The sequence below is a fragment of the Strongylocentrotus purpuratus genome, unplaced genomic scaffold, assembly GCF_000002235.5.
Source record: "Strongylocentrotus purpuratus isolate Spur 01 unplaced genomic scaffold, Spur_5.0 spur5_scaffold_18, whole genome shotgun sequence".
Classification (NCBI taxonomy): Eukaryota; Metazoa; Echinodermata; class Echinoidea; order Camarodonta; family Strongylocentrotidae; genus Strongylocentrotus; species Strongylocentrotus purpuratus.
The window spans coordinates 19,179,727-19,207,548 of NW_022145603.1; the positions used below are offsets into that span (position 1 = coordinate 19,179,727).

Here is a 27,822-nt window from a genome sequence, read left to right on the forward strand (position 1 = left end):
ATGCGGCCCGTTACCCAGGGCTATACAGGCATCTTTCCGTTAACTATTGACCGATACCCGGGCATGGTTAAAATCAGGACTCCAATTTTGACCGATCAGATGGCTAGATTTATTCAATATACTAAAGAGGGGAATATAATTTTACTAATGCCCTCGGTGATGTATATAGGGTATAGTACTCACCTCCATCCATGCCGTTCCCGTTGCTGCACAACCTTTCTCGAAAGCGGGATCACAACAGGAGTCAGGGAACCTTGCACCATTCAAAGTAACGTTGGGAGTAGTCGTCCAATCTGAAGAGCCGTTCACACCGCAGCATTTGAGCTGAAAAAGCAATTGGGAAACGTACATGACTTTAGATGTGTTCACACTTGAATTGGGGAACATACATGTATCATCAACAGGCAATGTAACATAGGGACTCTGCCAGTCTGTAGAGGCGTTCACACCATAGCATTTGAGCTGAAAAACAATTGGGAAATGTTAATTCATTAAGATGCGTTCATACAAGGGCCGAGTACAAACATGTAGCACCTTTATTACTCTGCCAATCTAAAGAGCTGTCCACACCTTGAAATCGGAGCTGAAAAACAAATGGAAAACGTACAATTTTTTAATTGCTTCAACGCATGAGTTGGGATGCATAGCACTAACAAGCAGTGTAATGTTGGGACTCTGCTGATTTAACGAGCCGCTCACACCACAGCATTAAAACTAAAAGCCTAGAAACATAGAGAATTTATATTCTTTCGTCAAATACAGAATTTTTGAGAACAATGAGAATTATGCAATAAACAGACAGTATGAACTATTCCATAATACAACCTAACATCAACTCATGCTACTCTCATTGTCATAATTTTTAACCAAATCCTAACATAAACACCTAAATTATTTAAACACATGTTTAGAGGACACTAATGGAAAATTCAACATTATACCAGAACTTTACATACACGTACATGTACATCTACACCAGACTAATACACCCATGTTCAACTATAAGACTGCTGTATAATCCATGCCTGCATGAGCACAGGATGCAGAGTCTGTTAGTAAGGGCCTTGATTACAGTCTGTGCTACATTACACCTAACATTAAGAATCACCTACATCTTACCAATATCTACACCAGACTAACACCAGTATTTTACCCACCTCAGACTGTAGAACATCCCAGCCTTTGGTAAGAGACTGGGACTTGTTGCACTCTGAGAGTCCGTTGGTAAGGTCATTGGTCATTGACGACCTTTCACCTACACCTCACTAATATCTACACCAGACTAACACCAATCTTTTAACCACGTCAGACTGCAAAACATCCCAACCCTTGGTGAGAGACTGGGACTTGTTTTATTGCGAGAGTCTGCTAGTCCTTAAACATACAACTACACCTTACTAATATCTACACCAGACTAACACTAATCTTTTACTCACATCAGAATGAGACTGGGACTTATTGCACTCTGAGAGTCCATTAGTAAGGTCATTGGTCATTGACGACCTATCACCTACACCTTACTAATATCTACACCAGACTATTAAACACCAATCTTTTAACCACCTCAGACTGTAGAACATCCCAACCCTTGGTGAGAGACTGGAACTTGGTTTATTGCGAGAGTCCGCTAGTGAGGTCATTGACGACCTTACATCTTAAAGATACACCTACACCTTACTAATATCTACACCAGACTAACACCAAACTTTTACTCACGTCAGAATGAGACTGGGACTTGTTGTATTGCGAGAGTATGCTAGTAAGGTCATTGGTCATTGACGACCTTACACCGAACATACACCTACACCTTACTAATATCTACACCAGACTAACACCAATCTTTTACCCAACTCAGACTGTAGAACATCCCAACCCTTGGTGAGAGACTGGGACTTGGTTTATTGCGAGAGTCCGCTAGTGAGGTCATTGACGACCTTACATCTTAAAGATACACCTACACCTTACTAATATCTACACCAGACTAACACCAATCTTTTACTCACGTCAGAATGAGAGTGGGACTTGTTCTATTGCGAGAGTATGCTAGAAAGGTCATTGGTCATTGACGACCTTACACCGAACATACACCTACACCTTACTAATATCTACACCAGACTAACACCAAACTTTTACCCAACTCAGATTGTAGAACATTAACCCTTGGTGAGAGACTGGGACTTGGTTTATTGCGAGAGTCCGCTAGTGAGGTCATTGACGACCTTACATCTTAAAGATACACCTACACCTTACTAATATCTACACCAGACTAACACCAATCTTTTACTCACTTCAGAATGAGAGTGGGTCTTGTTGTATTGCTAGAGTATGCTAGTAAGGTCATTGGTCATTGACGACCTTACACCTGATATCTAAACCACAGACTAACACCAGTCTTTTACTCACCTCAGACTGCAGGACATCCCAGGCCTTGGTGAGAGACTGGGACTTGTTGTATTGTGAGAGTCCAGCAGTAAGGTCCTTAATGACGAATCCCTTGACCTGGCTCCTGTAGGTGAAGGCGAGAGCACCGGCAGCAATCTCGAGGATCAGGATCAGGAGGAGCAGGAAGAAGAACTGAAATGGAACAAAAGGCGCCAAAACATTTGATGATCGAAGATATAAAGTTGAGTTCTAGTCTTGCAGTCAATAACAGTGTGAAAGAAACATTCTGGAAGCAATTGGGACAGGTTTGATGGACAGTGTTGGAAATACGGTGGAAAATTGCATGCACTGCTCACAGAAATGTATCAAATTTGAATGCAAATGTGGAGTGATTAAAGAAACTTCTAATGGGGACCATGCATGGAGATTCTTCGTGTACATTTGCCCAATTTCTAGTAGGGAAAATACAATTGGAATTTGAATAGAATTGGAATTTGGGATTTGGAGTCAAAATTGGAATTGGAATTCAAACTTGGAAGGGTAACATGAGAGGATGTATGGAACTCTCATTAATGAAATCACTCAGCAGTGTTATATGATTACACTGACTATTGCATGGAATATAAAGATAAATTGGAATCTCAAATTTCAAATTAAAAATTGGAAATGGAATTCAAATTTGGATTGCTAATTTACAATGAGCAGGCATGGAGATTCATGAACATCACACTCCTTCCTTCAATTGCACAAAAATGAGGCAGGAAATTGAAATAGGAAAGTGAAATTTGGAGTCCAAATTTCAAATTTCAAGTTGAATTTGGAAATGGAATTCAAATTCAGAATGCTAATTTACAATGATGAGCAGGCATTAAGATTGACGGATATCACACTCCTTTCTTCAATTGCACAAAATGAGGCAGGGAAATTAAAATTGGAAAGTGAATTTTTGAGGTCCCAAATTCAAATTGAAATTGGAAATGGAATTCAAATTTGGATTGGTAACTTACAATGAGGAGCATGCATGCGCTTTCCTTGATGGCACCACAGCATCCGAGGAAACCGACGACGAGGACGATGACTCCGCATGCGATCAGGAGGTTGCCTGCGCTCAGGTAGGAGAAGCTGGGGAGGATCTGGGCAAAGTCACCATCGACGACATTGACGTAGATGCCGACCGCGAGCACAACAATACCAGCGACCTGTGAGAAAAAGGAAGAAAGGTATAAAATCATCGGGAAATCGAAAATATACGTTGGTACATTAACAAAAATGAATATTTAATATGATTAATAGTTTCTATACCTCGTCTAATATGAAACGACTATGCTTTCTTGGCAATGTCACCTATTATTCCAATAATGTAGCATTTTATTATGAAATCTGGGGAATGTTTCACAAAGACTAAGATCGACTTTAAGTTGGACTTTAGTATGGCAGGCCATTTATGCCACTGTTTGCTCTCACCATTTACTGGCAATGTTCTCTCAAGGGACGTACAAATTAATGTCACACATCTAGAGAATCCAGATTTTTTGATAGTTCATTGTTGAAGGAAAATATTATCTAAAGATCATAAATGAGAGACCAATAGTGAGAGCAACCAGTGGCATATGACCGCCTGCCATAGTTGATTCTAACTTGATCTTAGTCTTTGTGAACACCCCCCTGGTCATCGCAAATAATAATCAGATGGGTAGTACTGAAGCCCCAGCAGCGGGCAAAAGACACAGGAGTAGTGAGCAATCTAACTTTTGAAATCTCAAAAAGTGTTTTGGTAAAAACAATGGAATATGTACAGGTATAAGTTGCACAAGGGCAATCAAATATCCTTCTCTACATCCAGCTCACAATGAGCTTCTTTCTTTTTTATTGTTCACCAAGATTCACAAATCTACTTTTCAATCTGCAACATGTTAAAAATGTTATGAATTTCTTAGTGAATACTTGAACAGCTCCATCTCTTGGTTAAAACTAAACAGTTTGCTCCCAATGGTTGTCCTAATTTCTTCTTTGTTTTTGTTTTTGTTTTACTTGTGAACAGCGCAATAACAGTTGATGACACCTGCACAATGATATGGCAATTCCCAACGAGACTAATTACATACTTAGCACACAAGCCTAGGCCCAGGAAATCCTACATTACATGGAATTAGTACTGGACCTCAATCCACCTGTTCGTCCGGTAATCACTGAGCTAATTAAGGCCTCTCTAGTTCTTAATTTTGGCTCTAGTCCCAGATTGTAATATGATCTGCTCCAAATATGGTGACCCTGATTGTTAGTGCTAGTCTAATTCATTTTTTAATTGATATTCCTCAGTATCATCATGATTATGATAGCAGGGAATGGCACGCATGGGGCTTACTATACAGAAACACTTTGGTCACACTCTACATGTACTGTGAAGGCAAAGTCCACCCTAATAATTAGCTGATATAATTACTGAAAACAGAAAAACAAGAGAAACAAATAAGTTAAAGTTTGAGAAATATCTGATTAAAAGTAAGAAAGTTATGAATCTTTGAAGTTGTCATCGCTGAGACACAAATTGGCAACACTACGACGTATCTTGCAAGGTCCTCTCCAATTTGCTGTGTACAAAACATTTTGTAAAGTTTCATTTTCTTAGTTATTGATGATGGAATATATTGTTTCATACAAGGATTGTATAGAAACATACTTGCAATCAAATAGTTATGGTGCAAGTATAATTGAAATTTTCTTTTGGGAGGGTAGCAATTTCTGTTTATTTTTAGTACAGAGCAAAACGAGAGGCTACCTCGCATGATACCTAACAGAGGTACCAATTTTTGTTTAAATGATCACAATTTCAATAATTCATAACTATTTTTAATCCAATTTTGCTCAAAATTTCACGGACCTGTTCCTCTCATTTTTCTGCATCTACTCAAATCAAGTTAATATCTGAGTGGACTTCCCCTTTAATGTTTGTTTGGAATTATTTTCTGGGGGAACATTCTAAAATGTTACCTACTCAAATTATTGGGATATTTGTAAAATTATCACAACAAATACGATAGAAATATTAGCAAAAAGCTAGATGTTCAGACAATTTTTTTCAATTCAATTTAAAGCAATTAAAAAAATTCATAACTTTCTCCAGTCTGCTTGTCTGAATTGTTCTGCTTTATTTTAGTAGTATGCTATTAGGGATGGGATTTCTCTTTAAATCTTAATTAAGAACCCTTTGCTACAACACTTCAATACAATTTATTTGCAGAACAATTTGCTAGATGATTGCATCCTATCTCTCCTACATGTACATTCTGTAAAATCACCTTGTGCAAAGTAGACAAAAGTGTTTGCTGTACGCCTTAGTAAGTCAAATAATTGTGCTTGGAGTTGTATCTTAGCAACCAATACCCAATATCAATGTTTAATACTAATGGATATACAAATATTTGACAGATTCATGGCAAAGAACCTTACAAAAAAATTGTGTTTGCCCCCTAAAATTACATTTTCATTACATGATGGCTGACATACTGCAATCACACCAAATAATACTATTTGCTTTAAATTGACGGGTTGGAAAAGATCTTTCGTCACCTCTCCAAATTTTGATTAACTCAGCATGGAAATACGCTACGCATACAGAGCATGACTTGTGCTACTCGAAACCCGGTCTTTACATGTTTTTTTATTACGCGTCATGCTTAAAACCAAATACACATCCTTTAGAAATTGTACGAGTGCAATCAAAATGATTAGAAACCACCTTTTCTATAATTGGGCAGGTCCAAGCTATTTGGATTGTGACGTACGGGACATTTAGAGACTTTAAACAAGAAATAACAACAGATGAAATTATTTATATGGCTATCTTTTGGTATGAGTCTGTGGCTATTATGGGCTAGTTCATTTGTGGAAAGTTTTAGTTCTGACCAATTTTTTAATTAATTTTAAATGTAATTAATGTGCTGCGTGACGTACAGGACCACAGCGTCCCGTACGTCACGCAGCACATTAATTACATTTAAAATTAATTAAAAAATTGGTCAGAACTAAAACTTTCCAAAAATGAACTAGCCCATAATAGACACAAACTCATACCAAAAGATAGCCATATAAATAATTTCATCTGTTGTTATTTCTTGTTTAAAGTCTCTAAATGTCCCGTACGTTACAATCCAAATAGCTTGGACCTGCCCAATTGCGTAAATACAATGTGAAGGTGAACAGCTACACTTAAATATAATTCTCAATTTCCAATGCAAACCTATGCCTCAAAACCAACACCAGCAATATTCTGATTTTAGGGATGGCTTTATCTAGAAGTACAAATCCCTTTACAATTTAATGAAAACCACTTTCCCCAGCAAGTCTTCTTTCTAAATGCAAATTGATGCCTCAAAACCACCACCAGCAATATTCTGATTTTTGGAAAAGCTTTATCCAGCAATACAAATCCCTCTTCAATTTAATGAAAACCACTTTCCCCAGTAAGACTTCTTTCTATTGATTGCCTACCGATTCTGAGTAGAATACAAAATAGGAAATACTGAGAATATTGATTCTTGAATAGTATTTACTGCTAGAATAGCTACATGTACGTGATATAAATGCAATATTAGCAAAAGCTTGGACCGTTTTTATTTTCTTTCAATTTCTGTCGGTCGATATTTGTAGGCTCCCTGTATTAGTCACACACTGGGTTACAATACAGCATCTCCGTTATACTTGTTGTGGTCAATATGGTTCCGCCCCAAGCATTCAAATGACCTTAGCTGACCCTTATAGAAACTTCAAGATTACAAGCATGCATCAAGATTGACCCAAAAGCCCCAAGTTGAAAACAGAATTTTATCCCCCTCAAAATATTTTCTCTCTCTCTCTCTCTTCTCTTGCTTTTCTTGTTGAAATGTCACATGAAATTAAAGAGAGAGAGAAAAAAAAGCTTGTTTTGTAGAGTGTATTGTAATGAAAACTTTGTGCTACCCCCCTTGAAACAGTAAGAAAATGATAAATTTTTAAAGTTGTGCCCTGTTAAAACACAAATTTTCTCTATATTGTACCTTATTAGTAGCACCTCCTTTCCCCGAATGCACCCTGATCATAACAATTCTAGGAAACAGTTTCACAAAATCCCTCTCAGAAATACACCCAATTTTTAATCAACAACCGGGAAAATTGAATTATCAAAAAAACCATTAGAAAGCCAATGATAGAGGTGCTCAAAAAGTACATCATTGTTGCCATTTAGTACTATAATGTACCATTTTAAGGCCACACGCTGTTGACAGGAATACTTACAAAGAAGATAAAGTTGAAGATGAACATGAGGATCTTAACGATCTTGGCGCAGCCTTCTAAAGCCATTCTGATTTAGTTTGCTGTCAACTTGAAGAAAGACGAGACTCCTGCAGATATCAAATAAGAAGAAAATGAGAACAAAAGAGAATTGATTAAAGTCTGAAATCAAGTATGGGTGATCACGGTGAGAGCATAATAATAATAATATAACGTACTTATATAACCCATTCGGATTAAGTTTGCTGTGAATGCTGTCAACTTGGAAAGTGGCTGAATTCATTATATTTTCAATCTTGTATTATCTTGAGAGAATATATGGTATATATCAGAAAGTAGTTCATTTCATTGTAACATAGTAACGGCTTGCAAATATTGCAAAAAAGTAGTTTACAAGTTATACAACCAAATTTGATAACTTGCAATATTCATTATACTTCAGATTCTATTACAGCATACTTATATCATGATGAAGTTTGAGACAATCGTTCTAGTTCTACTTTGTCTGAAAAGTAATCTACATTGTATAAGTACTTGTTCCTTTCACTGATAGTTCCATTGATTTCATTGAAAAGCCTGAAGGAGCTCAGGCATAGTGCATACAAATTATCATGCAAGAGTATCAAAGAGTATTAGTCCTTTCACGACAGGATTTAATTTTAGGTCTCGATTGATCACATAATGTTCTTCAAATAGGCAACAATAATACATTTCTTTCATTGCTACATTGATAAAATAAAGTGTAATGTGACCAGGGAAAAAAATTAATATTTCTTTTTCGGGGGCTACTTTTCAAGATTGCCTGCACGAAAATAACATTCTAAAATTTGTTTTGCATTGAACTCTATGCAAATTTACAGGGCTCTTTTCTGATTTTCGGGGGCTCTTTTGGGCATTTCGGGGGCTATTTCGCCTTGAGCCTCCGTGAATTTTTTTCACTGGTAATGTCTCTGAAAACAATAAATGTGGGAAAGAATATTCAATTGAAAGTTGAAAATGGTAAATTGAGATTTTTTTAAACCCCAGTGATTTTGAATCCTCATCGTGTTGCCAATTGAAGGATTTTAAAGATCATCTTCCTTCATGAAATTCCTGGCATGAAATGCAATGTAGCCTTTAAACAAAAATGGATGCAGTGTGTGCAGAAACTTCTGCCTGTTCTAACTCATGCATCTGCCATAATTTATAGGGTTCTGAATCAAACATTATTGAGCCAAACCACAAAATGAAGAATGATTGAGACTTTATGTTGCAAAACAAGATAACAATAAATTTCAAGATTTAAGAGGGGAAGGGCACCAACTACATACATGTACTTGACCTCTTTATCAACATAGTCGATCGTAAATGTGTCATTCTAAACTTACAGTAGTTAATTGCCATCTCAGAAAGGTCTTAAATTTGGCAGCTCTGTAAAAATGCAAATAGACAGTGCTGGTACCCTTCTTCCCTACATGGAAATTGATAAGCAATTGAAGTTATCATTCATGAGCAATTTCATGATTCTGCCTTTATCGTACATGCATATACAGTATACTGTAGATAAAGCTTAGGTTGCCGTTAATTGTTCGTTCATGCGCGCCAACAAGGATATGCCATGTGGTGTGCCTGTACATCCCCAAAAAGCAATTGTTGCTTTGTTCGCGTTGAAAAGAACACATCGCATGTTAAAAATCAATATAGGGATAGTACCATCACCATCATAGCGTGCAGGCCTGCTTTGTGCATTGTGGAAACCATCAAAGGCAATGACCTTTGACATTTTTTTACAGAGATCTCGTTCTAATCAATAACTCATTGATGAGTCAGAAGGAAAGGTGACTACAATGAAACAAAAATTGATTTTATCTTGTGGGGTGTGGAATTATCTTGCATCATTACTGGATTGTAACTTGCAGAACAGATGCGTATCCAATTTAGTTTTACATTGGAAAGCATTGCAAAATAATCGTAGACTACCATCAATTTATGCATTGAACATTTTGCTTTCTCATTGTTGTTTGATAGAGTACAAATAAAATTAAAAGAAGGTGGGATACATTTTAATGGTTAAATCGTGAAAAAAAATAGTTAAATAAAAATAAATCAACAGCCTAATGACACTAAAAAAAATTAATTCTGCTTAATTACAGGACTCCTGAGCAATTATATCAATAAATACATGTTGATGATGAATGCTTTATGGATGAATAAAAAGTAAAATGATGTTGCAGAAAAATATGTCAACATGCCAATGGCTGCACTTTGGTACCATGGTAACATAAGTACACACACACAGAGTTGAACATGAAGGTTTGTTGTAGCTACGAGGGGCACTACTACAGATTGAGAAGAGGGGGGGGGGGGAGAAAAGCGACACCCCCCTCCTATGAAGTGGCTTGCAGTCTAGACCCCCTCCCCTCCCCCTAAAAAAAAATCAATCGAATGAACTATAAACATTAGTTAATACATCAATCAATCAATCAATAAATAATGAATAATATAAACGAATAAATAAATTAAAGAATTAAACCACAAAATATCTTCAACCTCCTCCCTCCCTGTCTCCTTTCCTATTTTCTCAAGACAAGCATCAGGTCTGATTTTTACAGACTAGCTGTAACCATTCCTAGGGACCTGACCGCAGCATGCATGGAGGCACAGTTGAATGCCATCTACTGAATGAAGCTCATGTCATGTCATAACACACACGCTTTAGTGGATGCGATAACAAAGAAACGATTCAATGACCTAAATTTGGTTCACCCTGCACTAATACCACTCGGAAATGGGGAAGTACTAAACTTGTTTTATACTGGAAGGCATGAAGTAGTAGTACCAGTAGTAGTACCAGCAGTAGTAGTGGTAGTAGTGGTAGTGGTAGTACTAGTAACAGTAGCAGCAGCAGTAGTATTTGTATTAGTTGTATGAGATAATATGCAATTGGGAGATTTTCAAATTTTCAGGTGTGTCACTGAGGAATATTTGGAATGTCACTTACATGTACCCAGGGAGGTGTTTTACCCTGATGTACCCTATCCCTTAAATTTAAGAGGGTTAGTCAAAGACTAGTGGATTGGAAGAGGGGGCACAAACAGCTAATGCCCCTGCTAAAACTCAATCATTAAAAAAGTGCCCTTTTAAAAAATTTCATCCCAAAATGCCCCCAAGGTGGAAAATATGATACCAGAAATCTTCTTTTCTTCTTTTTAGCTTCTCACAGATATTTCAAAATTGTGAGCACCCCCCCCCCCTTTTCTTTGGGGTGGGGGAGGGGGGGGGGTGATATTCCTGATAATGCCCCCCCCCCCAGTCAAAGCTTCATGGGATGAGAACGGAATAAAATTAGTTATGACCTAAGGTGAGAGGGGGGTGTTGTCTCTTTTCAAATCCGTTTACATATCCTTCTGATTCTCTGAGTAGAAGGAAATATGTGAGTGGGTGGCTATGTGTGGGTGGGTTTTGTGTGGGTGGTGGAAAGGAGCGGAAAATATGATGAATGCCAGTTTAGTGAAAAACAACTTTTGTTTGCAGAAAGAGCAAACAAATCTTCAATCTTCTTGGTTGACGTCTTTTATTATTAATTTATGATATTTGCCTCAAGATATGATTGAAACCTTATCAAGTTATCACCAGTAAGTAATTATTACACTATATCATCAACCTAATCTATGAGAAATCAAGCTGAAAAATAGAAAGAACCTATAAATTATTTACCATTTAGCTAATAACTACTCTGAGATTGAAAGAAAGAAAAATACATTCCTGACTGATTAAAATTTGATCCCCCCCCCCCTCCTCCTGTCAGCCTTATTCAAGAAATGGAAATTATGAACAACAAATTGTTACAAAATATCTGATGGAAAAAAAACAAGTTTTTGGAAATTAAGATGTGAAAATCTAACCAGGTTATCATATTGCTGTACTTGTGAATACCAATTGCCAAATGCAAGTGGGGAAAAAATACTTGTAGTTGCAAATTTGCAGTCTACCCCCCCCCCCCCCACCCCTTCTCCTTCCCCGCCCCAGTTTCCACGTGACCTGTTTCATTTCGAGATAGAAGGAATCGATGGGAGTCCATTCCTTTTTCCTCCTAACAATAATGAGAAGAACAATCTAATGCTCGGACGGACGACACGACATCCTTCGGGCATGTTGTTTAGCCTCGCTAGAATTATTGCCTAGCAATTACTACTGCTTGAGTAGTTAAAGGCATACACAATCTTGGGTGCGGGCACCTGAGAGCTTAGGAAAATGCATCGTGTTGCAACAGCCCATTAACTTCAAGAAATCTAATTTTGTTTTATACAGGAAATGGTGTTGACCGAAAGGGTGATCAGGTTTTCTCCAAATATCCTACTCCTAGATTCTAGAAGCCCTGGTCAGTTCTGCTTAAATAATTTAATATTTCTTCATATACATTTCAATTCAAATTAATTTTATTTGCACATTTGATATACTTTAATTTTTTATGTATACTGATTTCATTATACAGAATTGAATAAATGAATGAAATGAAAAGCAATCATCATAATACAAATTAAATCGATCTGGAGTTCTGCGCACCTGGACAAATTAGGATCCCTACAAATTCTCTGTTCTCCTGTGAAAATACTCAAATATGTTAACGAAAAACGATAATATTAATACAAATTAAATCTGTGATTTATCAACACCAAATTATTCCAACACTATGCATTATTCCTTTAATATTGCCCGAACGCCGTGGGCCCCAGTGCAGTACCAGTGTTTGTGTATCTTATCAAAGCCTACATAGTGGTAAACAGTGGATAGACAGAGATACTGTGCATCTTCTATTAGTATCTTCATGTATGCATGGAATGCAGAAATCAAAACAGAGCACATACATGTACATATACCATGACATGAGTTGTAAAGAAGAGCAACAGCCTTGCTCGTGTAGGACCTCCTGAGCTGAAGTAGGGTTGGCAAAATTTTATCTAACAAAAACTTTAAATTGAAATCTACGATATAAATTGAATAAGCAATTTTATTCAAACCAATGTGGCAAGTATACCGGTATATATTTCATTTGCCAATCTTGAAAGAGTGTATACATCAAATTAGAAATTAACTAGATGGAATTCGACTGCGCGCAGTCGAAAATGATGCCTCCGTTATAGAGCAATTTTACAAACCAAAACAGAAAAAAAAAATTGAATTCACGTTCAATGGTAATCCATTGACAGGTTCTCAGAATATTGTGATTACAAGCAATTTCTCATATACATATATGACCCTTTGATCTTTGACCTCATGACCATAAAATCTACTCAGTTCATTGGCTCTGCAAGATGTTCTGAGTTAAATAGTAATCCATCTGTCAGTTCTAATGAGAATGCGTTCACAAGCTATTTTTGCATACATAATGGGCCCATGACCTTTGACCTTTGACCTTATGAACCAAGAATCTACTCAGTTCATTGGCTCTGCAAGTAACAAACATGACCTAATTTTGGCATGAATCCATCAATCGGTTCTTGAGATAACGCGATTACAAGCTGTTTTTGCATTCATAATGTGCGCTGTGGCCTTTGACCTTTGACCTACGTGCTCCAAAATCTAATCAGATTGTCTTCCTATGGTGATACACACTATCATTAAGTTTGAAGTTTTTACATCTCCAGTGGTTCTTGAGATATCATGATAACAATCTCAATGTATGGAATTTCATAAGTTGACCTCTGTGACCCTTGACCTTTGACCTACGTGCTCCAAAATCTAATCAGATTGTTTTCCTATAGTGATACACACTATCACTAAGTTTGAAGTTTAAATCTCCAGTGGTTCTTGAGATATCATGATAACAATCTCAATGTATGGAATTTCATAAGTTGACCTCTGTGACCCTTGACCTTTGACCTACGTGCTCCAAAATCTAATCAGATTGTTTTCCTATAGTGATACACACTATCACTAAGTTTGAAGTTTAAATCTCTAGTGGTTCTTGAGATATCATGATAACAATCTCAATGTATGGAATTTCATAAGTTGACCTCTGTGACCCTTGACCTTTGACATACGTGCTCCAAAATCTAATCAGATCGTCTTCCTATGGTGATACATACTATCCTTAAGTTTGAAGTTTAAATCTCAAATGGTTCTTGAGATATCGCGCTAACAAATCCAATACAAGGAATTTCATAAGTTGACCTCTGTGACCTGTGACCTTTGACCTACGTACTCCAAAATCTAATCAGATCGTCTTCCTATGGTGATAAATACTATTCCCGAGTCTTAAGTTTAAATCTTAAATGGTTCTTGAGATATTGTGATAACGGTCAAACGGGACGGACGTACGGACGGACGTACGGACGGACGGACGTACGGACGGACGGACGGACGGACGTACGGACGGACAACCCGAAAACATGATGCCTCCGGCACCACCTTCGGTGGCGGAGGCATAAAAAGGAGAGTCCACACCAGAGAGAGGGGTTAGCATGGTATCTCTGGAAACACTGTACAGAGCTTGATAAATCACTACCCGGTTCAGCACCAAAAATGCTACTTTTTATCAAGCAATCTAAAAAGAGCCTCTTTGAACAAAAATAGGGTACCAGTATATTGCTATTATTGCATACCCTGATAAACAACCCAATCATTAATAGTGGTGAAAAGCTTTTTTTTCTTCAAAAAAGTAGGGATGGATAACAGGCAGATTCTTTTAATATAGTCTCTTGTAGATCTGCTCCTACATTTGGAAACCAAACCCCAAACCATGCAGCAGTCTCGTAGCGTAGCACAAAACAATTTGAACTTGGAAGACCTCAGCACCACACTTCACAAGTAGTTCTACAGTATCATGTTGCATACGAGATTCATGACATGGCTCTGACAAGCAACTGTAACCTGCTACTTGACTTTGAAAGTTGAAATCTATATAGCTCATACTTGAAGTGATGGACAGCCTTAGCTTTCCCAGAAATGTTTCCCTATGAATTGATTTGATGATGATGATGATGATGATGAATAACTGGCACAGGAACGAACAACTGAGCCAGATTACTTGCCAAGACACCCAACTATAACTTTAAGAACATGAAGAAGGATGAAGAAACAAACTAGAACTGGAAGCCGAACTGCTGACAACAAAGCATTCTTCCAGAATATCAGGTAAATGTGAAAGGTAAAGTATGGGAAAAAGGTGGAATGTAGACTTACTCTCTGCAAGTTTAAAATGCACCAATCTTTGAGAGCATAAATGCTGAGATGTGCTACAGCCTACACCCCAAAATGCACTACCTGAACAACAACAGCAAAGCCAGCGAAAAACAAATGAGAAAGTGTAAGAGAAAAATGATATATATCTCTCATTTTTTAGAATGATGAACAAAGTCTAGAGCTGCATTAATGACAACAAAACTCACCAAATTGTTTCCTACCTTTTCAAAGCAAATGCTTATCCTCAAATAACGAATCCTGCTCGAAGGAAGCAAAGATTTAAAGCCAAATTATTCCTTTTTCAGAGGACTGGCGAAATGGAGAGAGAGAGAGAAAATGGGCGGTGCTCCTACGACGCTAACGGATCCCTGGGTTGTGAGGTTTTTGAAAGGTCTACGCACAAACAACACCCAAACCCAAGCGAACAGGGACATATATATACCACTAAAACGTGATCTGTGTGTGTTGTGTGTGTGTGTGTGTGTGTGTGTAGTGTAGTTAAACGATATGACAGTATGGTCTGCCACACCCAAACGAGTGTCCTTTCTCCTGAAAGGAGAGAGAGAGAGAGAGAGATAGAGAAGGTAAATTATAGTCTAGAAATTCAGACCCCTTTTCTGTTTTCATCATTTCAATCAAATGGAGACAGACAACTGGAATGTTTTTAACTTTTGTTCAAGTTTATGAATCTCTTAAAAAAAAAAAACATCAATTACATGGATAATGCTAATGCTATACACCAATTTTTTTCTAATTGACAAAGAAATTAATATAGGAAGTGATCATACAAGGTATATCAGTAATTTCAAAAGTAAGTTTCAAACATAATATTTAAATAATGAATCTACCTAGGGTTTTGAGGTGTTTGAATGAAGAATACAAGCCACACATATATATTTTCATGTCATATTTAAATGTGCTGACAATTGGGCTTAGATTTTCTCACGTATTCTAATCTTTTGGGATTGATAAAAAGTTTCATAAGAAAATATTATTATGCATCGACTTTCTCCAAATATCTACTAAAATATATTTTAGTTTTAAATTAAAAGAAATCTATAGTATACCGTTTGTCATTAAAAATAAAGTAACTTTTGTCCTATATTACTACTACCAGTAGTATTATAGTATTGAAGGGAAATGCAAAAGTAATAACAAAGATGTGTGCCTAAACACAGACTAACATTAAACTTGTATGTCGTCATTGCCAAAACACAATTATGACCAATTCCTGGCGTTTTCTATCTGACGTCAATATTACGTCATAGTAAATAGCAGAGGGACATGAACTGAATCTAATCTCGTTTTCTTTTGACTACAAATTTGTTGCTTTGACCTTGTTTTTCATGTTGCCATGGAAATTAATAACTTTTTGCTGGGCTCTGAAAGGAAGTCTGCACATATTGGTTTCTGTCTGTGCTTTATTTTTCCAATGCTGTATTTTATGACTGAAGTTTCTGTAAAAGGATTCATGATATTTGTAACAAACCGCACAGACTCATTATTGTTGTGCAAAAGTGCTTGAGTAATTAGAATGAGAAATAGCTGAGAGAACAGAAATAAAAATGACAAAACGAAATCTTTGCAGAGTATATCCTTTCCACTCTTAATAAACTTTCTATGCCTTCCCCATTCTTTCGTTCTACTTTTCGATCTATTCCCGTTCCCCCCCCCCCATTTTACTAATTACGCCTACAACCTTTAACTTTATACTTCCCCTCCCCCCCCAATCCACCTCCAGCTTTTGAGAATAAGTTCTAAAACTTTTCACTTTCTACCCCTTCCCCACTGACATTTGTTATCCAATGTTATTTAAAAAAAATGAGAATGATCCTATCTGTTTTGATTTTAAACAATATAATTTGAATTGAATAGAGGCCTTAATAGCTACACCCTTCCCCCTTTCTCTTCTTTAAATGTATACCTTGAGTCCTTGACCCCCCCCCCCTGTACCCCCCACTACCAGTTATGACAGTGCAGAATATAGCTGTGAAATAATTGCCACTTATGGAAAGTTTGTCAGTGATTCATAACGATCATGTTTACCTGCACGTAGAGTATGTAGTGACAGTAGGATGGAAAATAGACAGACTCACGTCACTAAATTGTGTCATCATTCATATTCCTAGTCATTCATCTTGTTTACTAAGACCCATATTCCACTTTTATTGCAAAATCACATCCTCACTTATGTTGTGTATAATGTAGGATTAATTTCATTTTTTTTCTCCCTACTATATCTTGTAGAAAAGACATGTTAAAAATGATTAAATTTTGGATACCTGATAATGCTGTTTAATAAACTTGCGTCTTTAAACAAATTATTGAACAGAATTTTTTTTTGGAAAAAACCTGCACTTCTTTGGACTCCAAAGAAATCAAGGCTTTGCTTTATATTTGCAAAGTACATACACACAGCCTCAAGTATGTTTAGCTTTCTCATACATTAAAGAGAAGGTTGAGTTCTGGGAAGAGGTGAAAAATAATTTGTGAGCGTTATCATTCTTATTATGCAAGTGTGGAAGAACATCAGATAAGACATGTTCCCTGAAAAGCATGGCTCTTCAAATGCCTTCATATTCTAAATATGTCATGTAACTCGTAAAACTCGGGGGGGGGGGGGGGGGGGGGTTTTTTACGCCACGTGTTCGTGTAGTCCCGTATACATCTTTCTGTGTACAGTGTTTGTAACTTTACCAAGACTTGGCCAAATTTCTTATCATTTTGATGATTCCAGAACCTTGCAATACACACAAATTCTTATATGCTAGATGATCAACTTTTTCTGGTCGATTTTACACCGTTTCTTTCACAATGCAATCGCATGACCAGAACTCAACTTTATCTTTAAACATTCATTTTTCTGATTGCGGTCTGATTTAATTCAAACCTTATCCAACTGTTTGTCTTATTTTTCTGCTTTCATACAAAGGAACCAAATTCAAGGGTTCAAGTGCTCTTTAAGAATAAACATCTTGGGATACAGTATATACAAACGCCTCTTCTGGACCTTTCTGAACGGTTATCCAGCTGTTCGGATCACATCAAAACTACATTATCTGACATTAGCTGTCACCTGTCTACTTGTTTCTATGTAGGGGGGGACGAGAAAATGATCTGTTGGGAGCCTGAGGGGTATGAAGTTCAATGCCATGTTAAAGGTACTATGTCCCATTTGCAGGCCAAAAATATGAAAAGGTTATTTTCCAAAGGCATTTGAAAGATAATACTAATTTAGAACTTCCCTCAGAACGAAAGGGCTTGAAAATGTCTTTAAGTGGGAAAATAAGGACCAACAGTTGTTGAATCGACTTAGTGATTTCAATCCATTTAGGTTTCCTTGCATAATTTGAATACATATTAGGACACTGCTAATGCCTAAATTTCACAGACAGGACATACATGTACATGACATATTCATAATTCCTGCAAAGTTCTACAGATTTTGATGTTGGCTGCAAATGGGACATAGTACCTTTAAAGCCCTTCTGTCTGCCAACAGATAAAATATTCATCATGTCATATTCTAGAGGTCATTATCAACAGCAGAAAGAGGGACTTGGGGTTTCGGAAGGGGGTAAGGGGGTGCAGGAAGGGGTGCAGGAGGGGGGTAAGGAGGTTCAGGGGGGACGGGGGTTTAGGGAAGGTCTGACTCAAGCAAAGGGTGCGTCCAGGAAGGGAACGTTTTCCGGAGCCTTTTGACAGGGTCGAGCAAATTAATAGTCTTGCCTCCGAACTGCTCCGCAATATCTTTCAGACAGGGAATATTGTTATGGAGACTAATCACTGATTTGTTAGGTTACAGTGGTGCATTCCGAAAGTAGTTCCAAAAAAACTTAAGATATCATTTCATGATGGGTTTTTGATCATAAGGCCTTAATGTTTTATATCTCATTCATGAGATAATTTTGCATTCCAAGAAGAAAGATATGTTTTTTTATGTCCAAAACTTAAGATGTAATATTACAGTTTTGGACATAATTCCATAAATGTAGCTTCAAATAATAATATTACATAACAGAATAAGACACTCTAACTGTTGATTTTTCATTAGTTTACCCCCAAATAAACATATGTGCTAACAAAATCTAATATTTGCCAAGACCTGTACTCTTGATATAGCGCAATTACCACAACCTTGACATTACCAGGAATGCTCTTAACCGATTCATGATCAAACAAAATGGATCAACATCTACCCTCGAATGAACCTTGATTCCTTCATATTTCAACACATCAACACCACTTTGAGCATTTGGACCACAATACCACAATTACCATCAAGTTGTATTCATCATATTCACCCTTCGAGTTTGGGTTACAAGTGACATTGTGATGCGAGTCAATCGTACTTCCTAAACCACCAGCCATGAACATGATACATTTGTACAAGCCTACGTGTAGCTCGAGACATGAGGTTTCATTTAATGGCCCCAATTATATGAATTCAACTACCGGTAAAGCTAATGCAAGGTTAAAGTCATGTTTTATAGCAACACGATCGCAACTTTTTTCAAAAAATCAACTCAATCGGAACCAATTCACTATTTGAAAGAGAAATGAAAAACAGACTGATTGTAAATCAGGAGCTAAAAAGGCCAGACAAATGGTTGCCAGAGAAACTGTTAAAAGCACTTCAGATGATAATTAATATTTATTTGACATTGACAACAGCTTCGGGCCCTAAACAGTTGAATCACAAGACATGGAATTTGGGGAATTCATGAAAGTTTATTATTGCTTTTAGGGTCATTTCCAGGTTTTTTAGTAAGATATTGTTTTAGTCAGTCATAATTTTTTGGTTCAAACAAAACCTACATTACAAACCATAAATACTTTCCCTCAAAATGCAAACATCCATTACCGGTAAACAATGAGCCTCTATATACATTAATATGAAGTTTTCAGGGGATAAAACCTCAATTTGCATATAAAAACAGATTACCGGGAACACATCATCATCCTCATTATGTTACATAAATGGCCATAAAAGGCAAAAAATCAATAACTACCATCATCCATTTCTGAAGATGAGCAAACAGAAACCCAATACATTCTTTGCACAGTTTAGCTAGATCACTATACAAAACAACGTGTTTGTACGGAAGTCAATGGTTCGTTGATCTCTAGAAATGCGAGCTATTTGGTGATAAACGGACCAAAAATGGATGCTTGTTTGTGAGGTCTCTGTCAAAGTCATTAGACCGGGAGAGGTCATTTCCAGACAAATAGTCATTTTTTCGTGTTTGCAGAGAACTGGAAGTTGGTTATTATTGGGGTATGACTGCAAAAATTTAGTTGTTGACTGAAAATTTTTTACTGCAATTTGAGTTTGTCAGTCTTTTCTCAAATGTTCAAGAATTTTTAACCCTTTACTTGCTTTCTTTGCCTCTCCTGCATGGTCACTTGGTTGCCACGTGTGAAATTTTCCACACAAATAGTAATTTTTTGTGTTTGCAGAGAACTGGACATTGATTAGGGCTATGACTGCAACAAATTAGAAGTTGTTGACTGAAGAAAAAAATTACTGCATTTTGAGATTGTCATTTTTTTTTCAAACGTTCAAGAAGTTTTAACTCTTTGGTTGCTTTCTTTGCTTCTCTGAATGATTGCTCGTTTGCCACGTGTGAAATCTTCCACACAAATAGTAATTTTTTTACGTGTTTGCAGAGAGCTGGAAGTCAGTTATTGGCGTATGACTGCAAAAATTAGAGGCTGTTGACTGAAAAAAAATTACTGTTCTGTTGAAAAATAAAACTGAACTGAACTGAAACAGTTATTTAGTTAATCTGTTTCTTTTCCCCGTATCCATGTGACTCTTTTCCAAATGTGCTCTTGTTTTGTGTTCAATGATTTTCTTTGTTTTTGCCGAATAGATAAATATAATAATAATGATAACTGAACTGAACTGAACTGTAATTTGAGATAGGGGCTGTGTTTTCTTCAAATTTCATAAAGCTTTAACTCTTTGGTTGCTTTCCTTGCCTCTCCTGCATAGTTGCCTGTTTGCCACGTGTGACATTTTCCACTCATATAGTAATATTTTGTGTGTTTGCAATTATTGGAAATGAAAAATAAAACTGAACTGAAACTGCAACTGAACTGTACTGTATTTTGAGATAGGGGCTGTGTTTTCTCAAAGTTTCAAGGAGTTTTAACTCTTTGGTTGCTTTCTTTGCCTCTCCCGCACGGTTGCTTGTTTGCCACGCTTGAAATTTTGCACAAAACTATAGGCATTAATTGATGGAGGGATTGCTTTGTGAGATGAAACGCAATGACTTTGAACAGTTATCCATTTCTGGTCTTGATGAGCTCCATGCAGGGATGCCAGTAAGAATTAGAGGGCCTGAAAATCACCTAGAATGAGCTAGTTTGTACACATAAAAGCCTAAACTATGAAAATAACTCGCCAGGGCCTGAATTCACGCTATTGCCTGAAAACTGGCGTACCTGGACATGATAACCCTTTTTTAACGCTGGTAATCTGTATAAATTAATCTTTCACTGGAAACAGTTAAATAATCTTGAAGCCTTTGGTATATATCTCTCCCAGGATAAATACAATGAGGCACATCTAGGGAGATTATTTGTGTTGGATGAAGACTTTACAATCCCCTTGATCTGATGGTCAAAAAGGCCATATACTTTTTCTTAAAAGTACCCTAACCCTATGAAGGCATCAGTGTCAGGTCACTGCCCCTACCTGCACATATGATATTTATTCCACTTATGAGAAATACCAGCAATTATCGAAAAGAAAACAAAAGATCCAACTCATTAAAATGTCACCCACATGACACAGAATCACCTGGAATTACATTTCAATATAGGATATTTCATGGCTACATTTACAATGCCGGACCCAGTACTGGAAATCAAATGAAAATAGTGGGGAACATTACAAAGTATAATACTGATAATAATAACTAAAAATGTTAAGGATCACATTTCTATCACACATGTTGCTCATGGTGCTCAGATAGTACCTCAGCTCGAGCTAGGGTACCAGTTCCGATGCTCAAAACGTTCAAGGAATTCCTTCTTGTCAGTACCAGGTACCCCTTCAATACATAAGTGGAGAGAGGCTGGTGTAGCATACAGGGCAATCCAATCCTCATAATAAGTTAATTTTTATAAAAGCAGAAAAATCAGAGAATATTTGCTGATTGGGTTTCCCTTGAGCCCTACCTACAAATGTCAAATTATTGGGGTCCAGACTTCAAATTCATGAGTCACTGGCGCGGCTGGTGTCAAGCCCTGATGTACATGTATTATAATTCATACTTTTTATAGTTTTATAAGTTTCCGTTCTGATAATGCTATTGTATTTTGACAAATGATAAAGGATATCTATTTGGTACAATTATTCTGAATTGTTTATCATGCATTAAAGTGGTACGTTTAGATCAGCAAAAAAACAAAAACAACTACTGGTAGCAGAAAATCCTAATATTCACTGAAAAGTAATCACAACTCAAAGGTCTATTCTATCAAGAGCTGTATTCAAAGATGGCACCTGGCAGATTATAAGATTACAACTTAAGACTTGTTTGAGCACTTAAAGTCTAAATTTGAACTATAGTCTACAAGGAAACAGTAAGAGATTTTCTGAGATACACAGACTTTTGTTTAGAGGACTCCCTTTAAATCGTCTCCACAAATGCTATTTACAGACTTATTACTAGTCTGGTATGTCGATTTCTCTGGTTGTTACCCTCCAATAAAAGAACCATTGGCCCTCATCCTCCTACTCCTTGGAGCTTTGATGAAAACTTCATCTGGAGATTTTTTTTTTTTTTATCCTGTTCAGCTCAAGAAAACAGTTTTAAACATTCCACAAATCCTTTGGGGCATTATTGAGATGTGCCCCCCCTTTTTTTTTTCTCTCTCTCTCTCTCTCTCTCTCTCTCTCTCTCTCTCTCTCTCTCTCTCTCTCTCCCTGCAGACTATGACCCCCCCCCCCATCCTCTCTCTCATCTCTCACTCCTACTCTTTCTTTTTTTCTTTCTTTCTTTCTCTCTCTCTGTTTCTGTCTCTCCCTGCACAGACTGTCAACCCCTCCATCTACTCTCATCTCACTCCCCCTCCCCCTTTTCTTTCTTTCTTTCTTTCTCTCTCTCTCCCTGTACAGACTATCAACCCCTCCATTCTCTCTCATCTCTCTCTCTCTCTCTCTCCCTCCTCTTTCTTTCGTTCGTTCTTTCTTTCCCTCTCTCCCTCTCTCTCTCTCTCTGCTTCTCTCTCTCTCTCTCCCCACCTCCTCTTTCTTTCTTTCTTTCTTTCTTTCTATATCTCTCTCTGTTTCTCGCTAGCTGTCCCTTTCTCCCTTTAGCCTCCCCTCCTCCTCTTCCCCCTCTCTCCTCCTCTCCCTACCACTCCCAATCTCCCCTCTCTCTCACTTTCTTCATGGAAGATGCAATGTCACAACATTTTGCCTGCCCCACCCACCACGATGAATGTTCAACATATACCATGCCTTGGAATCATAACATATGGTCAGTACATTTTGCGGTTCCCCAGTCAAGCAAGCGAGTGGGTTTGTACTCTTACTCTCAGCTCTCTGGAATTTCGAATAAACTTGACCTACAAACATATGCCTTGAGCATTACTAGCCTAACATCTCAATGAACTGATGATTATCAGCTGTTCAAAATATAGAAAAATTAGCCGTTGTTCGTTCTGCATTCCACAGCAGCCTGGATGGCAAATCTATTCATTCACAAAATAGAATGCGAGTTGGTTGTATTTCAATACCATTCACAATTTCACACCAAGTACTACAGATATATGCTTTGAACTTCTTTCATTGGAAGAAACTTTTTACATTTTTTCTTCATAAATTATTATATAGTAATTCTTTGTCTTTGTGTACATTATTTCTACCACTGTTATCCATCTGCTTGTATTTTTATATGAATTTGAAATCCAACCTCAAGTTTTGGTTGCAACAAATAAATAATGATAAGAATATATTATAGGAATAGCCTAATATTTAATACCAGTACCAGCTACAAAAGTATAAAAGAAAGTAACAAAAATTAGTTTTTTAAAGATCAGAACACTTCCATCTTCATGACTGAGGCCTGTCAGTATCCACCACAATAGACTTATATAATTTGTAAAATATTACACTAACTGGTATTTCCCTTCCCAATAATGATTGAAATGTATGACAACATGTAAAAGATGTCGTCAAAACTATGGATAATTACGTGTAAAAAGTGGTTTTAGATTTAGGGTTAAAAGTCAGAGGTTCATGTTAGGATCAAATTGTCTATTTAAAAGGAGCTGCCACTTCTTGGTTGGAAGAGGTTTCTAGCAATATTACATTTTCAAATGTGAAAGGGCTTCCCTTCTTGGTCCACCGAAGAGAGGGTCATATCAGGATCAGATTTTTTTAAATGTGAAGAGGCTCCCATTTCTTGGTCCATTGAAAGAGGTTCATATCAAGATTAGATTTCTAATGTGAAAGAGGCTCCTACTTCTTGGTACATGGAGGAGAGGTTCATATCAGGATTATATTTCAAATGTGAAAGAGGCTTCCCCCTTCGTAGCCCACGGAGGAGAGACTATATCAGGATTAGATTTCAAGTGTGAAAGAAGCTTCCACTTCTTGGTCCAGGGAGGAGAGGTTCATATCAGGATTAGATTTCAAATGTGAAAGAGGCTTCCACTTCTTGGTCCATGAAGGGGAGGTTCATATCAGGATTAATTTCAAATGTGACAGAGGCTCCAAATTCTAAGCCCATTGAGGACAGGTTCATGTAAGGATTAGATTTCAAATGTGAATGTGGCTCCCACTTCTCGGTCCAGTGCAAGCAAATATCATGTGGGCTTTGTGTGGGCAATAATGGGATCAAAAAGTCAAATATTTCTAACTTTCTGCCCTGTTTGTTTGAGTGAGTAGCATGCAATATAGCTGACACACCTCCATAGCTTGCTACGCCTCTGTTCAGAACTAACTCCTTTCTTCAACGACCCATGCAATCATTTGTGGGTTGGTTGCCTATTCTTAAATATAATGAGATTTCACGCATTATGACGATTGAAAAACTTATCAAGAATAAGAAATCAACACGCAAATCTTTGGTCAAATCTTGTTTATGAAATACATACAAGTTTATAAGGTATGTTTTAATTTTTTGCCATTCAGCATATATATACTTGTTAGACTATGCCTGGATAAACACATTTGAACCCTCGATTTGCAAATTTTACTGCATATTCGACCTTGCTTGATAAAGGTGACTGGACCAAATCATTAAAAAAAAATTATTAAAAATTGAAGCAGTTGATAATAATTCCCCAAAACTTATAAAGGATTAAAGGCCCAAATATCTTCTATACCTTGATTTAACTCTTTACATGTTACACAAATGGTGTCCCTGTACCACCTCCATGACACCTTGTATTTATCATGCAGAGCTGCAAACCTTGTGCAACCAAAGAAAGGAACCATGATGGCAAAAAAAACAGGAATTTCAAGCAACAAAAAAAAGGAATTCATTAAAACAAAACTTACAACCACATGCGACACACTTCTAATGCAGAAATGTCTATTCCCCATGCTGTTATTTCCATATTAGGACACATAGTTTATTAATTCACAAGTCAGTAGTTTTTTTGTTTGTTTTTTTGTATCAGTATTTCATTCTTTTTGAGAATATTTGCACCTTTCACTTTCCAACTTTCAACTACTATGTAAAGTCGTACTCATCATAAATCTCTAGTGAAACTTTCTGTTGAAGTAGTGATCAACATTTTAGGGCATTTGGTTGACGTGCAGTATGTGCACACAAAAAAAGAAAAAAAAGAGAGATTTTATGAAGAAAAAACATACTACCTTAATTTTGAGAAAAAAACAGAAAAATTCTGGGAAAAACATAATAGTTGGCAGCTCTGATCATGGGATACTATATCCCCCTCCCTGCTCAACTATAGCTAGCGTGACCTCAAAAGCACTCGGTAAACCAATGGTGACCCCAATGTCAAGTCAATTGGATTTTATCACTCAAGAGTTTTCCTTGTAACAAACTTGACCCCCACTCACAAGAGTCAATTGATCTTTACGAATTATGGCCTGTTCGCACTCGAGACAGTTTACACATCAAACGTCATAAGAAGAAAATAGTTTTGAAGAGGTTGGTTGAATCGTGTCAGCTTACATGTACATTTTAGATGGTCAACACAGAGAGTCCACAAGCATAAGGAAGTTTTTACAAAATCCTAAACTGATATTCAAATAATGAGAAATGTAAGCAAAAGTGAGGGTAGCAAACAGTAACAGTATTCAAAACCATTAATAAATGATTTGATTTTTGGGGGGTCAGACTTTTCAAGATATTACAATTATGTATTTTCTGATGTTCATGTCCCCCTCCCCCCCCCCCTCATATTTTATCAATTTTCTTTGAAAAATCCTCAAGATTGGCATATCTGACACATTATCGAAGGGCACTTTCTTTAGCAGGCTCAAACCCTTGTCCTTTGTTTTGCGTAATTGTGTCTGCACTACAAGACTAGGCTGATGGCATACTGCATACATGTACTATGCTCTTCCAGGCACAGTCAGACTGACAGAGCAAGCTTTCAGGGTTGTGGTGAAGTTTCAAATTAGAGCCTGTGCTTACAGACTACTATGCATTCATGATCAGGTCTATAGCTGTCAGAAGTTTTTATACCATATGACCTTGGACCTAAGTCCTTGATATGACCTTCACAATAGAAACAGACCTAGATTCTTTAACAAGTTTTTTCATTCAAAATAATGCTCAAATATCAATATACAACATTTCACTGTATGTTTCCTTATTATATCTACAGAGTAAATTTTTTTAAAAGGCTTATTGATTAACTACATGTACACTGCTTCTGTACGTATCATATCTACACAAAATTTCACTTTTCGGAACCGCGGTTATAGTCCTATCTTCCCGTATTCATTCCAGTAGGCTCAACCTGCATGGCACATATACATGTATAACCAGCCAACCAACCAACCAGCCAGCGAGCCGCAGCCACTCATAAAAGCTAGCCCTGGTCGAGCCTCAATTCTTTTGATTTTCATGAGCAACTGTTCAGCTGTCTGTGCATGCATGGGGTACCTTGAGGTTTGAATCATACAGGCAATATTGGTTAAAGGTAAAATAAGTAGGCCTTTATGAAACAAAAATATTTCACACATATGCTTTTTTTTACCAGTTAGATTTAAAAAGAACACTATTAAAGAGAAGGTTGAGTTCTGGGGAGGTGAAAAATAATTTTTGAGCATTACTCATTCTTATTATGCAAGTGTGGAAGAACATCAGTTAAGACATGTTCCCTGAAAAGCATGGCTCTTCAATTGCCTTCATATTCTAAATATGCATGTAACATCGTAAAAATCGGGGGCCGGCTTTTTACGCCACGTGTTCGTGTAGTCCCATATACATCTTTCTGTGCAAGTGTTTGTAACTTTACCAAGACTTGGCCAAATTTCTTATCATTTTGATGATTCCAGAACCTTGCAATACACACAAATTCTTACATGCTAGATGATCAACATTTTCTGGTCGGTTCCACACCGTTTCTTTCACAATGCAATCGCATGACCAGAACTCAACTTCATCTTTAAATCAAAGCAAAGACATAAAAACTTTAATGATCATATACAAAATATAGTACCTTTAGGCATCCACTTGCAAAGTTTCCTGGAGTTAACCACAGTAGTTGAGCTCTGTTTTAAATATAAACGAAATGGAAATGAAAGAATATTTATTTTGATTTAGAAGTTGAAGTGTTTGAATTAATAACGGTAATGACAGTCACACTTGTAAAAACCATTTGCATATACATCAATTCATTACAATCTCCTGTTTTTCTTTGCATCTATAAAATGCACAAAGAAAACAAACATCCATGAATAAAAATACATACATGTACATGCACCTTTTTTTGATTAAGTCTTGAAAAAATATACCAAGTAGTCATTGATAGGATGAAACTGAAACAATACTTCTCCCACCC

General features: G+C 36.9%; 1 protein-coding gene across 5 annotated transcripts in view; it reads right to left on the bottom strand.

The window, feature by feature from the left end:
* The window catches only part of LOC593238 (tetraspanin-4), a 33,185-nt gene extending 5,637 nt beyond the window's left edge, over positions 1 to 27,548 (bottom strand). The window contains exons 1-5 of one of the 5 annotated variants that reach the window (XR_004064736.1): positions 15,039 to 15,254; positions 7,657 to 7,763; positions 3,390 to 3,581; positions 2,404 to 2,574; positions 184 to 324 (exon numbers count right to left, since the gene is read on the bottom strand). Coding sequence is in view for 3 of the 5 variants with exons in the window: in XM_030989375.1 (XP_030845235.1) it covers positions 184 to 324; positions 2,404 to 2,574; positions 3,390 to 3,581; positions 7,657 to 7,722 (570 nt within the window). In the remaining 2 variants the exon portion in view is untranslated. Of the gene's footprint in view, positions 1 to 183; positions 325 to 2,403; positions 2,575 to 3,389; positions 3,582 to 7,656; positions 7,764 to 15,023; positions 15,256 to 27,480 lie in introns of those variants that run through there. The other 4 variants (XR_004064737.1, XM_030989375.1, XM_030989374.1 and 1 more) reach the window with 4 other exon arrangements.
* Between the last annotated feature and the right edge of the window lie 274 nt (positions 27,549 to 27,822).